Here is a 14,654-nt window from a genome sequence, read left to right as displayed (position 1 = left end):
ACCACCTGGCCAGTGAATTGAGACATGTACATCGGGCCCTCAGGATGAACGGATACTCTGAACGCACCATCCGCCAAGCTGTTTCTCCCACCATACAGAAACAGCCACTTGAAACTCCGATCAAAACTGTCACGTTACCATACATAGCAGGCGTGACCAAAAATATCTCCAAAATTCTAAACAAACGTAAGATCCAAGTCCGATTCAGTACAGTACATAAAATCCGTGATCTAATTCCATCTGTGAAGGATGTCATCCCTGACTTGCAATACCCTGGAGTCTATAAACTGAGTTGCAGCTGTGGTGACTGTTACATTGGGGAAACGAAACGTCATGTCTCTGATCGTGTCCGCGAGCACAAGTCAGATTTGAAACATGGCAAAATTGAGTCGTCCGCCGTTGCCGATCATTGCTACAACTCGGTGGGCTCTCATGAGATTGTTTTCTCCGAGACTAAGGTGATCTGCAAGCCTTCTGGCTACCATCAAAGGTTTGTACACGAAGCCATTCGGATATACAAACACAGACATAATTTCAACCGTGATGATGGGTACAAACTTAGTAATCATTGGAAAGATGTTATCAACCATGCAAAAAAGATTTAATTACACATTGTTGGACCATCTTATCTGACAGGCAGGGGCGGTTTCTTCATTAGGGCGATTGGGCGACGCACCACCAATGTCATTGAACCACAGAGTCACGCTAGCCGTCACTGTCAGCCTCTGGATATAGTCCAATCAGCGTCATGTCACGTTCTGTGGAGTACCGCCTCTTTTTGGGCGATTTCACTCTGGCTGAGAATCGCCCCGAGTGGCCCCATAGACTTACATTCAAAGATGTTTTTTTTCGACCGGGGGGCGCTCCAATGCATTCTCTATGGCTTCCGGGAGGGCATGCACTAACGTGCTTACGTCATCATACGTGCTTACGTCATCATACGTAAGCACGTTTCAGCCAACAATATAATTAGTGGCCACCTAGTGGAATATTTAATAAAATAAACTTGAGTGGTTTGTTTTAATAGTGAGTATAGAAACAAACAAGATGTATTGTAAGAGTCACTTTATTTTTCATTAATATTAAAGAAGTGAAGTTGCCTTTACATGCTTAAGCTGTTAATTTATCCATTGCATGGGTGGACCTTATCCTTATCAATCATCCAGACATTTGCCCCCCCTGAGAGATTTTGCAGGAGCCGCCACTGCTGACAGGCACTATTTTACTTCACCGAGTGTTAACATCCCTAACGTTTAACAGTACTCTTTATTGTCAGCCAACACTGGTATAAACATGGGCATTTCCGCTCCTTTTCTATTATGTACATCCACAGTTACTTGCGCAACACGTCCCTGACCACGAGTCCATTCATCCCACAGTGACTTGCGCACAAACAGCATAACAAAGAGCGGCTGAATCGTATCTAATTCATTTACCCACCCAGCAGTAGAACAAAAGCAGTAATTGACCACTTCACAACTCCTCCTCCCCCGCTGCCCTTCCTGGCTCCTCCCCCTTTAACCACTATATAAGGTACAGATATTTTGCTGTGACGGTTTCACCTGAAGACGGAAGCTTGTGTTGCCTCCGAAACGTCGTGATTTTTATTGTTTTATTTTTATTAATTTTTATTTCATTTTTTACCTACGTGACTTTACCGAAAGAACTAAGAGTATCATTTATGACTGTCAAGCAGAATACACTTCATTGTGACTGCAGCTGCAAAAATCAGTAAGCCACAAAGCAATGAATGGGCTAATTACAGGTAACATCCCTCCACCTGACAGGGATGAGCAATAAACACAATGACATCTCCTATTTAGAGCCCTAGGTCAGCCGTGGAAATTCCATATTCCAATGACGGGTCCCGTTTATTCATAGGATCAGCACTGCTGACTTCCCTGCACCTCTGATTAGCACAGTTGGCTACGTATGGTACCAAAGATGTTCAAAATTCATACAACGTGGTACTCATTTTACCAACCTCAGCAGGATTATGATGAATTGAGCCAACTAAAACAACCCCCAACCAGGATTTAAACCCATAACCTTCTTATTTGTGAGCCACTCACTCTTCCGCTGAGCCACCCGGCCAGGTAACAACAACTGAAAGCCATAAAACAACACACGGCGAAGCATCTCCGGCGTTACGGAGCAGGTACCTCTGTTGCCACGCTCTGGTTGGCCCCATTGTCCAGCAGAAACTTGACAATCTCCAAGTGGTTCTCCTGCGCTGCCATGTAGAGCGGGGTGAAGCCATTCTGTGCACAAAGACAAAGGTGGAGGCTTGGTGCGACCGCACCCCGACTCTGTCTACGTACGTATGTATGTTGAACTTCTTTCGTTGCCAACCGCGTTAATCGGAGGTGCGGAAGAAAGACAACAAACCAAACACCAAGAGCAGTTCTGAACAAATTAGTTTTCAATCTTGATTTAAAAGTGCATAGCTCCTGTCGCTTCCAAACATCGGAAGGAAGAGCATTCTAGACGGCCGCAGAAGCGCATCTGAAAGTGGTCACCGTCTTTGTTCGATGGCCAGCCAAAAAAGTCTACAGGGTCCATGCTGCAAGCGAGGGTGAATCGGCAGAGTTAGTCACCGACTCCCCGACGTGTTCTCTGCCTCGACGTCTCATTGAACCCGCATCTGCCTCCTCGGAGCTTACGTTTTCAATTGGCTCCATGCTAGTGTAGTGACTGACTTGGAGACGTAATTTCTTGGAGGCAATTCTTTAATTAAACACCGAGCATACTTTATACACCGTATTCAATACACACCCTACGCTGTTACACACTCTCTGTCTCTCGCTTATACGCAACTCTACACTGGTTGCTAGCCTACAACACAACGCTAGCCGTCTGACACTGACGGCGCTGAACTAAGACAGCCAACTACGTCTAGCAGCGCAATTATCAAGTGGAGACGACAGCTGCAATTGCGACGATCTTCCAACAGCAACGACGACGGGATCCCACTCCAAACGACAGCCCCGAGCTCCTGCTTGGGGTCCCCTTTTATCCTCCCAGCGTGGCCACGCCCCCTTTCTAGAACCTACTAGCAGGGTCCCGACGTGTCCCGTCCGTAACCTTTTCCCTAGATCCCTCTCGGGTCTATCACGTGGCCTGCTGTCAATCAGGGCAGCTACAAGCTGCAGATCCCCTTCCCTGCCAGCAGTTAGCGCTATACTACTTCGTTACCAATTCTATGTCACTACACTAGCAAGCAGAGATGCGTATATATTCAGAGGGAAATTTTACACCGAGAGTAGAAGCTTCCCGCACCTCCGATTAGCACGGTTGGCTGCATACGGTGGGAAAGAAGTTCAACATACGTACATACAAACTGCATATGAGCATATATTATACAACACAGTTCTAATATAAGCATATATTATACAACACAGTTCTAATATAAGCAACACACTTAGATTACACTGGTGGGGGGAAGGCAAAGGGCAACTCCTGTGATGGAGTTGTTTTTTCTCCGATTTCTATTTGCTTCATTGCTGTACTTAATTGACTTTTTTTTAATTGTCGTGACCCAGGTCTTTTGAGATCTCACCAGGTCAAATAAAATAAACTTGATACAAGCAGACACCTGGCCTTGCTCCCAAGCGGTGTGTGTGTTTAGATCCAGCTACTCAAAATTATTTCCTGCGCAAATAAGCATTAAGCAGTGCTCATCTCCTCTGTTTAAATCCCTGAGCCGGTGTAAAAAAAAATCCACATTCCTAAAATGGGGGTGAGTTCCTACGAAGGACAACCACTGTTTACTTCCCTACAGAGTGGCACTCCTTTTATGGCATAATTGGCCACGTCAACCCCCAATGAGCGTCGCAATTGAACTCATAACCCTCTGATTTGAGAGCTGCTCACTCTACCACATGTATGTTGCCCCAAAATGGACATTGCCAGAACCATCAGCCCACTGTATAATTCACTAAGAAAGCAATGCCCTTTATTTACCCAGGGAAGCAATAGCAAGTCTCAAGACTCCTTTGTTATATTTCAGGAGGGTCATGCAACATTGGGACGTTTACTGAATTCCACTGAGTGTCACGTGAGAAGAATTGTTGTGGGGCTGCGTTTTACGTTGTAAAATATTCAAATGAGGCAGACAGCAGCTGTTATTGTTAAATGTGCGTTCTGGTCTCAAGACGTAAATACACGTTAGATCGTGTTAATATAAATGTGTAATTAACCCACCACCACCGATAGGCGCAGTGATGACATCTGCCTGTATTTAAGACCGTAAACAGGAAGACTTCTGCACAATTATGGCAAATCGCCTGATGAAGCTGGCTGTTGTAATCACCAGCAAAACGTCGTACTCAAATTGTAAAGGTTGTGGGTTGCTCTCCGACACACCGGTGTGCTGAAGTAATAACTAATTGGCACGTTTCGTTTGTGTGACAAACCTTACAGATTGGCTGTGTCGGGTGGTGGTGGGTCAACGACGCTTTTACATTTACGCGATCTAACCCTAAAAACCTTTATTACAAATAAATACACGTGCGACTGGCGCCTGCGCCGACATCAAAGCGATCGAACAGCGGCGGGAAGCTCCAGCCGCCTGCCCGCCCCTGTCACGAAAAAACTCAGCGGCGGCGGATTAAGATCGTGCCCACCGGCTTGATGATCCCAACTGGAAATAACTTCCACATATTCCCAGCAATGATGAATAATAAATCACGCTGCGGCAATGGATTTATACGCGAATGACAATCTAAGGCTCTCCGGCTTTGAGGTTTTTCAGCACGAGTTAAGCATTTGCTGCTGGCTATCTGCACAAAAGAAATGTGTGTGATTTGTGAAAATAAAATTGTTGTTATATTTCAAATAGTCATTATATACAGTACAATGTTGAAAACGTTTGGAATAATGTGTTAAATGAATTCTATATATGGTAGCCTCTGTTTTGCTGCAGTTTTAATATACTGATAATTTAAATGTGTTCTAAGTATTTCAATAATTATTTGAATTGGCAGAACATGAAATGGAACGATTCATTTCAGCTCTCTTGATAATGGCCACCCTACTGCCACCCCCCTCAGCAGAGCCCAATGGACAAGTCCTTACTGCTGTTGCTTAGCAACAACCTCAATCTCATCCAATCAGATTTCGCTCGGGATCCATCACCATGGTAACTGCTCCGTCACCATGACTGCTGCAGAAATGTGGCCAGACAGCAAGGGCTGTACCATCGAGGCATCTTTATATTCATGCAGTTCAATTGAAATATTTTTTTCTCACATTCTCATTATAATACAGTGCAATTTGCTTTGAGAAGCATTCATAGTTACACTTTAATGAGGGCTCCGAAATCCACAAGAATAAAAAAAGGAACAAATAAAATGAATAAACACACGAAAGCATATACGCAGCACGTGATTATTGCTTGTGCGTGCCATGAGAATATTCACTGCATAAAACGTGTCCAGAATATTGACAATAAACGTGTTTAGAACAATTTAATCGCCAATACACTGACGTGTAATCAATGTAGTTGTGCTATATTATCAGTTATGTGCTGGATGATACATTAATTTAAATGCGTATATATTTGTTTTCATTGTAACTCTAACTATTTGCAAAATATTTGATTTCACGGTGGATTTAAGGAGACGATTGACACGCCCTGGACCAGGCCTGGAGGGTCAGGAGGCCCACGACAATCAGCACATCTCCCCGCCCCCTCACCAATGGTAATGTAACAATGCCATGGTGACGCAAGATATACTGTAAATATATTATTTTAAAATATACATGCGGAGATTAGTTTATTTGAAGGTGTATCATTGCATCAAATTATCATTATGGGTGGTGGCGGTTTGGGGATGCTCTCATCCAGCAGTGGACTGACCATGGCTGATGATGATGAATGTACATGGTCACACATACCAACCTTTTGTATGTATGTTGAACTTATTTCGCACCATATGAAGCCAACCGTGCTAATCAGAAGTATGGGGGAAGGACCCTTAATCCTCTTCCTGTACTGAAATGTTTTTTACTACAATTTCTGGATTATCGTGTCTCTTACACTAAATATAGCCAAACGATGGTGGTGCATACCTGTACTCCGACACTGTGGAGGCGTGTGCTGGTTGGATTGCACAAATATATTTGCAAAATCTCCTTCCCTTCGGTGTCGAGGAGGTGCCTTACCCTGGCTCGCCAAGAGAAGGCAGTTTGGCAAAAGCGCAGACAAATATCTATCCTTTCTGTGTGGGATAGAGCGTTGCCCCCTTGCTAGTGTGGGTTTTTCCAAGGTGCTATGATTTCCTCCCACATGTATGAACACTGAAATGGTTGAAAAACATCTTCTTTTAAAGAGCAGTAGTTCTCAACCCCGGGGGTACATGGCAATGCCCGAGGGGGTACGTGAGGTGATTTATAAATGTGTGAAATTATATCATACACGAGAGTCATTGGTGAATAATCATGAATGAATATGCCAATATAAAATAACTATAATAAAATGTAATTCATATAGTAACCTAGAATGATATAAAATAACTTTAATCGTAAACCATGTGGTTTCCAAGAGTAACCAGCCAGCACGAACAAACGACGTAACGCGTGTCCGTTAATTGTTTTTTTATTCGTTTGCAGTTACTGGCTACTTAGGATAGCTCACAAAATGCACAATTGGTTAAAATGTTGATGTTCATTATTCATACATTTATTTCTCAGAACCACGTTGGGTCAGGCAAGGGGGGTTACTCGGTTAAAACAAAATTCAAAAAGGGGGGTATAGAAGCTAAAAAAAGGTTGAGAATAACCACTGGGCTAGAGGGCCATAGAGCTTTAGCAACAATTGGTGGTGGTGGATTGCCATCTGGCTGGCTTCCAGCTTGTCTCTTGGTTCGTGAGTGATTGTGAGATGCAATTTGCACGAATAATGCAACAATATAAAACAAAACAATATTATGTAATAAGTGACAAAAAATATAGATGTTTTGTATTTCATGCCATCAAGCCATCTGCCCTCCTTTCTATGAACATTTTTCAGATGTGCTTGTGCTGCTGAGCTGGGTGGAACAGTCAGCATTTCAAAGCATTTTTTCATAGTCACAATCAGCAGCACAGGCCATGCTCCCATTACATCACAACACTGTGGTGTACACCATGGATACATGCCTGATTATTTTGGTTGACATTTTAAAGATAGCAATTTCCACTTCATCAGCTGCCGTGAGATGCAACGTAAAAACTTTGCTCAAATTATAATAATCGTCAATTTTGGGAAATGCTTTTGAATTCCGCTTTTGGCTAAACAATAGAATTCTTCGTGCACTTTATATACTTTTGATAAATGGACCGCAATGGTTCAGTGTCTGTGTCTTGTATATATCGCCAGTTGTTGGGAGAGAAAACGTGATGTGACAAGCGCCCCCATGTCTTGTGTCAAACCAACCTGTGATTGAGCATTGATGTTGGCACCAAACTCCACCAGAACTCTGACAATGTCTGTCTGGCCAGCGAGCGCTGCTATGTGTAACGCTGTGTTTCCTTTCTGTGGGTCACACACACAGTTACACACGTGCACACACACACATGGAAACATCGCAAAGGCAAAGTTCAGCCATATAGCCAGACTGGTAGTGGGTGATTAGAAACCACCTATTAAGGTTGGCACAGCATACAAGCACGGGTTTCTATTATTGCCCAGCAGCAGCAGTCCTCTTGTTGGCGATGCTCATCATATCCCATCTACCTCCTCCTCCACTTCACGAGACCACGTGTTTCTCGCTTGTCCTCTGCCTCTGTTTCCTTCCACGAGTGTTACAAAGGAGCGGCGGTGTGTGGCCACTACCACGCACGGGCGTCTTTTTTTCCCAGGCGCTGATCTTTACACAATGCGCCAAGTGCTTCTTTTAAGGCCAGACCAGCACCCGAGATTGTTTACATGCTGCTTGCCACTCAAACTTGGGTTGCCAGGTTCATAGTGCAGTGTCCTAAAGACTGCTTTGCCGCTCCATGCCAGCATGTGTCTTGATGGGATTAAAGCTATAAATGTGTGCTACGTTGTCCCCACTACCAGTTTGGCTGCTGCGATGAGTTATTGCATAAACTTGACGAAACAACAACTACCTCCCGACCAAGGTACTTAGCAAATGAATGCAAGCAAATACATTGTACCGAGCCCCAACATTGCCACTGAGCAGCGCCTTTATAAGCTTGTTATGCCATCAATCGTAAGCATGTAACTTTCACACCCACTCCATTAATATCTTACCTGCTATGGAAATCTGATATCTTTCACTAATTTCCCAACCTGACACCCCTGCATAGGTGTTGTGAATTTTTGGTTAATTTCAGTACATGATGGGTTTTCTTCTTTCAATTATATTGGCTGTCTAAAGCCACAAACCCGTCCAACAAATATATTGACAAAAGTCTGTCTCTCCACACGGAACTAGCAATTCAGCTCATTGACCTATGCCCCTTCGGGCCCAATGCCATCCAGCGAAGTTTTTCTGAGCAGCTAAACCCTATTTAGGCACAAACATTAATTTTAATTGTTTTTGGAATTATATTTAAACGTATGTAAATTAAGCCAAAAGCCACAAGTGAAATAACGTATTCCATAATTTAAGCAGCACCTTGATATGGAGAGTATTTCATGATTAAAACTCAACTTAAACTAATAAAAAATAAAATAATAAAACCTTTCAACGAGCATGCTCGTGCGTGTGCACGTAAACACATTTTACGTTGCTTTATTATTTTTATTTTAGTTATACCACGGTTCCTGAGCCACAGGCCCCAAAGGCCAGAAACGCCAAAGAGCCAGCAACAAATGGCACTCAGTTACAAGCGCTTTGCCGCGTGCCGCTGCCTTGTCCCCTCACCTTGGTGGCCGTGTCGATCTCCGCCTCTCGTTTCAGCAATTCGGTCACCACGTCCACGTGGCCCTCCTTTGACGCTAGGTGCAGCGCGTTGAGCCCGTTCTGCGAGAACACAGACGACGAAGACGATGATGAAGAAGACGAAGAAGAATAGGAGGAAGAAAGAGGTCCTCCTCTACTCAGCCACAAACAGGGGCGGTGACGATCGCGTTAGCCCAGCGGCCGACAGCCGATTGTCGTTGCAGAGGTTCGCAGTTTTGGTTTCGAATCGAGCGGCGGCCACCCCGATTAATGCTGTGGTGTGTGTAGTAAACCATCGCCTTCACAATTATCGTGTTGAACATCCCCGGACTCCATTGGCAAGAGTGGGCAGCTGTGTTGCCGGGCGTCAGGGTCCACATTTGCCAAAGTTGTAAATGTACCCGCGAATCACTCGATTGGGGATCACGCAGCAATTATGCCTCAGGTCATGCTTGAAAAATTAGACTATCCTACTTGCTTCAATTCTCATCTGGTTAATCAAAACAAACTTGACTTGACCGTTGGGGCAAGTGCTGTTAGCGTTCACCTATGATAGCTGGGACGGCTATCACCTGGCCACCTTTGTCTCTCAGTACTGATGTTGACACACCATTCCAGACACCCATTTAAGGCTGAGTCGACCTAGAGGAGGTCCAGAACCAGCTCAGATATTTTGGCACCGATGTTGGCTGAGAGTGGGAATCGAGTTCGTAGCCAAGTGCGCTAACCACTGCACTGCTGCTGTACGTGTACTGTATGTAGCGTAAAGATTCCGTGACAACACAAGGGGAAATGCAGCAACAAACATAACTCAGACATGTAACAAAAAATAAAAGCAGCAATGACTTCGGGAAGTACAGATTGGTAGATGGAGTCAAACCCTGGGTGCGGATCGCTGAAAGTTCATTGTAAAAACAACAACGAATAACCAACCCTGTGTAGTGCACAGTATGCATAGGTGTACCTAATGTAATCCTACACTTGACTGTGCTGTGCACAGTGTGTTGTGCGTGCTATAGTAAGGACCTGGGTTGCATCTCACCTAGCGCCCTTCCCACTCATGAACATAATGCCATTGGTACATTGAATACAACAACTATAGCCGTCCGCTTGATGATACTCGTTGTAATTACTGATTAAACGCCGTACTCGAATTGTAAATGTTTTGGGTTTTGCTCTCGAACACACAAGCGGGGTGCTGAACTAGCAACAAATTAGCACGTTCTGTTTACGTGATAAACCTTGATAATTGGCTGTCAGGTGGTGGCGGGTTTAGCGACACATTTATATTTGCGCGATCTAACCCAAACCCCTCTATTATGAACATTGAATACACTTTAAGTGCATACAAACGATACGCAATTTAACGCATTCAAGTGCATTCTATTTTATACGTTACATTGTATAATATTCTCTGAAGTATAGATATGTAAATAACTTAATGTCTATTGATTATATTGCATATAAATACGGATAGTATGTATTACTTAGCCTACCTGGCGTGGCTAATTGCGAAATCCGGCTAGCTGGGGCTTTCCCTCTATCGATATTGTTATTTAATGCATGAAGCTCATTGGGATAGAATAGTCCACCGCACCATACAGAGAATCTGTCTACAGAACTTCTCTGTGGGGTAGCACTCATCAACCGTGCATCACTCATAATCATTGTCTGAGCATGATTCATAATCAACGGTTACAAAAGCAATCAGAAATATTAATTTATGCCAATGTTAATTACCAATATATTACAATTTTCATGTTTACAGACAATTTTACCCTACACTTTAAACATTAAATCTAGATGATTCATATATAATTTCTCAACTTTATTTCTGGGACATAACAATTCTTGCCGCAGAATTTCATTACTTCTGCGTACGTCTTCGGGGTTGTGCTGCAGAGTCTTTTAATTATTATTTGTCGTGCACCACATGGTCCGGCATGATTGTCCGACGTTGTTATCGAGAACCCTCCTACTGGAGAGCTATAATACAGCTCTTTGGCATCGACACAACGGGGAAGCACGTGTTACATATGCAGTGACATCGAGGATGTCACTGTATGGTGCCGGCCCGGAAGGGTCGTGCCGTTCGATGTTCCTACATCGGGGACAGCGCCGTGTGGGTGGCTGTGTGTGACACAGCGCCGTGTGGGTGGCTGTGTGTGACACAGCGCTAGTGGGGACAGCGCCGTGTGTGTGGCTGTGTGTGACACAGCCCTAGCGGGGACAGCGCCGTGTGGGTGGCTGTGTGTGACACAGCGCTAGTGGGGACAGCGCCGTGTGTGTGGCTGTGTGTGACACAGCCCTAGCGGGGACAGCGCCGTGTGTGTGGCTGTGTGTGACACAGCGCTAGTGGGGACAGCACCGTGTGTGTGGCTGTGTGTGACACAGCCCTAGCGGGGACAGCGCCGTGTGTGTGGCTGTGTGTGACACAGCCCTAGCGGGGACAGCGCCGTGTGGGTGGCTGTGTGTGACACAGCGCTAGTGGGGACAGCGCCGTGTGTGTGGCTGTGTGTGACACAGCCCTAGCGGGGACAGCGCCGTGTGGGTGGCTGTGTGTGACACAGCGCCGTGTGGGTGGCTGTGTGTGACACAGCGCTAGTGGGGACAGCGCCGTGTGTGTGGCTGTGTGTGACACAGCCCTAGCGGGGACAGCGCCGTGTGGGTGGCTGTGTGTGACACAGCGCTAGTGGGGACAGCGCCGTGTGTGTGGCTGTGTGTGACACAGCCCTAGCGGGGACAGCGCCGTGTGTGTGGCTGTGTGTGACACAGCGCTAGTGGGGACAGCGCCGTGTGTGTGGCTGTGTGTGACACAGCCCTAGCGGGGACAGCGCCGTGTGTGTGGCTGTGTGTGACACAGCCCTAGCGGGGACAGCGCCGTGTGTGTGGCTGTGTGTGACACAGCCCTAATGGGGACAGCGCCGTGTGTGTGGCTGTGTGTGACACAGCCCTAGCGGGGAAAGCGCCGTGTGGGTGGCTGTGTATGACACAGCGCTAGTGGGGACAGCGCCGTGTGTGTGGCTGTGTGTGACACAGCCCTAGCGGGGACAGCGCCGTGTGGGTGGCTGTGTGTGACACAGCGCTAGTGGGGACAGCGCCGTGTGTGTGGCTGTGTGTGACACAGCCCTAGCGGGGACAGCGCCGTGTGTGTGGCTGTGTGTGACACAGCGCTAGTGGGGACAGCGCCGTGTGTGTGGCTGTGTGTGACACAGCCCTAGCGGGGACAGCGCCGTGTGTGTGGCTGTGTGTGACACAGCCCTAGCGGGGACAGCGCCGTGTGGGTGGCTGTGTGTGACACAGCGCTAGTGGGGACAGCGCCGTGTGTGTGGCTGTGTGTGACACAGCCCTAGCGGGGACAGCGCCGTGTGTGTGGCTGTGTGTGACACAGCGCTAGTGGGGACAGCACCGTGTGTGTGGCTGTGTGTGACACAGCCCTAGCGGGGACAGCGCCGTGTTGTGGCTGTGTGTGACACAGCCCTAGCGGGGACAGCGCTGTGTGGGTGGCTGTGTGTGACACAGCGCTAGTGGGGACAGCGCCGTGTGTGTGGCTGTGTGTGACACAGCCCTAGCGGGGACAGCGCCGTGTGGGTGGCTGTGTGTGACACAGCCCTATCGGGGACAGCGCCGTGTGGGTGGCTGTGTGTGACACAGCGCTAGTGGGGACAGCGCCGTGTGTGTGGCTGTGTGTGACACAGCCCTAGCGGGGACAGCGCCGTGTGGGTGGCTGTGTGTGACACAGCGCTAGTGGGGACAGCGCCGTGTGTGTGGCTGTGTGTGACACAGCCCTAGCGGGGACAGCGCCGTGTGTGTGGCTGTGTGTGACACAGCGCTAGTGGGGACAGCGCCGTGTGTGTGGCTGTGTGTGACACAGCCCTAGCGGGGACAGCGCCGTGTGTGTGGCTGTGTGTGACACAGCCCTAGCGGGGACAGCGCCGTGTGTGTGGCTGTGTGTGACACAGCCCTAGCGGGGACAGCGCCGTGTGTGTGGCTGTGTGTGACACAGCCTAGCGGGGACAGCGCCGTGTGGGTGGCTGTGTGTGACACAGCGCTAGCTGGGGACAGCGCCGTGTGTGTGGCTGTGTGTGACACAGCCCTAGCGGGGACAGCGCCGTGTGGGTGGCTGTGTGTGACACAGCGCTAGTGGGGACAGCGCCGTGTGTGTGGCTGTGTGTGACACAGCCCTAGCGGGGACAGCGCCGTGTGTGTGGCTGTGTGTGACACAGCGCTAGTGGGGACAGCGCCGTGTGTGTGGCTGTGTGTGACACAGCCCTAGCGGGGACAGCGCCGTGTGGGTGGCTGTGTGTGACACAGCCCTAGTGGGGACAGCGCCGTGTGGGTGGCTGTGTGTGACACAGCGCTAGTGGGGACAGCGCCGTGTGTGTGGCTGTGTGTGACACAGCCCTAGCGGGGACAGCGCCGTGTGTGTGGCTGTGTGTGACACAGCGCTAGTGGGGACAGCGCCGTGTGTGTGGCTGTGTGTGACACAGCCCTAGCGGAGACAGCGCCGTGTGGGTGGCTGTGTGTGACACAGCGCTAGTGGGGACAGCGCCGTGTGTGTGGCTGTGTGTGACACAGCCCTAGCGGAGACAGCGCCGTGTGTGTGGCTGTGTGTGACACAGCGCTAGTGGGGACAGCGCCGTGTGGGTGGCTGTGTGTGACACAGCCCTAGTGGGGACAGCGCCGTGTGGGTGGCTGTGTGTGACACAGCCCTAGTGGGGACAGCGCCGTGTGGGTGGCTGTGTGTGACACAGCCCTAGTGGGGACAGCGCCGTGTGGGTGGCTGTGTGTGACACAGCCCTAGTGGGGACAGCGCCGTGTGGGTGGCTGTGTGTGACACAGCCCTAGCGGGGACAGCGCCGTGTGGGTGGCTGTGTGTGACACAGCCCTAGCGGGGACAGCGCCGTGTGGGTGGCTGTGTGTGACACAGCGCTAGTGGGGACAGCGCCGTGTGGGTGGCTGTGTGTGACACCAGCCCTAGCGGGGACAGCGCCGTGTGGGTGGCTGTGTGTGACACCAGCCCTAGCGGGGACAGCACCGTGTGGGTGGCTGTGTGTAACACAGCCCTAGTGGGGACAGCGCCGTGTGGGTGGCTGTGTGTGACACAGCCCTAGTGGGGACAGCGCCGTGTGGGTGGCTGTGTGTGACACAGCCCTAGCGGGGACAGCACCGTGTGGGTGGCTGTGTGTAACACAGCCCTAGTGGGGACAGCGCCGTGTGGGTGGCTGTGTGTGACACAGCCCTAGTGGGGACAGCGCCGTGTGGGTGGCTGTGTGTGACACAGCCCTAGCGGGGACAGCGCCGTGTGGGTGGCTGTGTGTGGCACAGCCCTAGCGGGGACAGCGCCGTGTGGGTGGCTGTGTGTGACACAGCCCTAGCGGGGACAGCGCCGTGTGGGTGGCTGTGTGTGACACAGCGCTAGTGGGGACAGCGCCGTGTGGGTGGCTGTGTGTGACACCAGCCCTAGCGGGGACAGCGCCGTGTGGGTGGCTGTGTGTGACACCAGCCCTAGCGGGGACAGCACCGTGTGGGTGGCTGTGTGTAACACAGCCCTAGTGGGGACAGCACCGTGTGGGTGGCTGTGTGTAACACAGCCCTAGTGGGGACAGCGCCGTGTGGGTGGCTGTGTGTAACACAGCCCTAGTGGGGACAGCACCGTGTGGGTGGCTGTGTGTAACACAGCCCTAGTGGGGACAGCACCGTGTGGGTGGCTGTGTGTAACACAGCCCTAGTGGGGACAGCACCGTGTGTGTGGCTGTGTGTGACACAGCCCTAGTGGGG

At 49.2% G+C, this 14,654-nt stretch overlaps 1 protein-coding gene across 30 annotated transcripts in view; it reads right to left on the bottom strand.

Annotated features, from left to right (window-relative positions):
* The window catches only part of LOC133350739 (ankyrin-3-like), a 263,868-nt gene that overhangs the window by 86,784 nt on the left and 162,430 nt on the right, over nucleotides 1-14,654 (bottom strand). For all 30 annotated transcript variants that reach the window (XM_061565433.1, XM_061565430.1, XM_061565440.1 and 27 more), the window contains exons 3-5: nucleotides 8,856-8,954; nucleotides 7,418-7,516; nucleotides 2,163-2,261 (exon numbers count right to left, since the gene is read on the bottom strand). In XM_061565433.1, coding sequence (XP_061421417.1) covers nucleotides 2,163-2,261; nucleotides 7,418-7,516; nucleotides 8,856-8,954 — 297 coding nt within the window. The remainder of the gene's footprint in view (nucleotides 1-2,162; nucleotides 2,262-7,417; nucleotides 7,517-8,855; nucleotides 8,955-14,654) is intronic.

This window comes from Lethenteron reissneri, chromosome 34 (assembly GCF_015708825.2).
Source record: "Lethenteron reissneri isolate LAM-NWPU_2019-01 chromosome 34, ASM1570882v1, whole genome shotgun sequence".
Classification (NCBI taxonomy): Eukaryota; Metazoa; Chordata; class Hyperoartia; order Petromyzontiformes; family Petromyzontidae; genus Lethenteron; species Lethenteron reissneri.
Note: the sequence above shows the minus strand (reverse complement) of the source record. Positions and strands in the feature narration are given on the sequence as shown.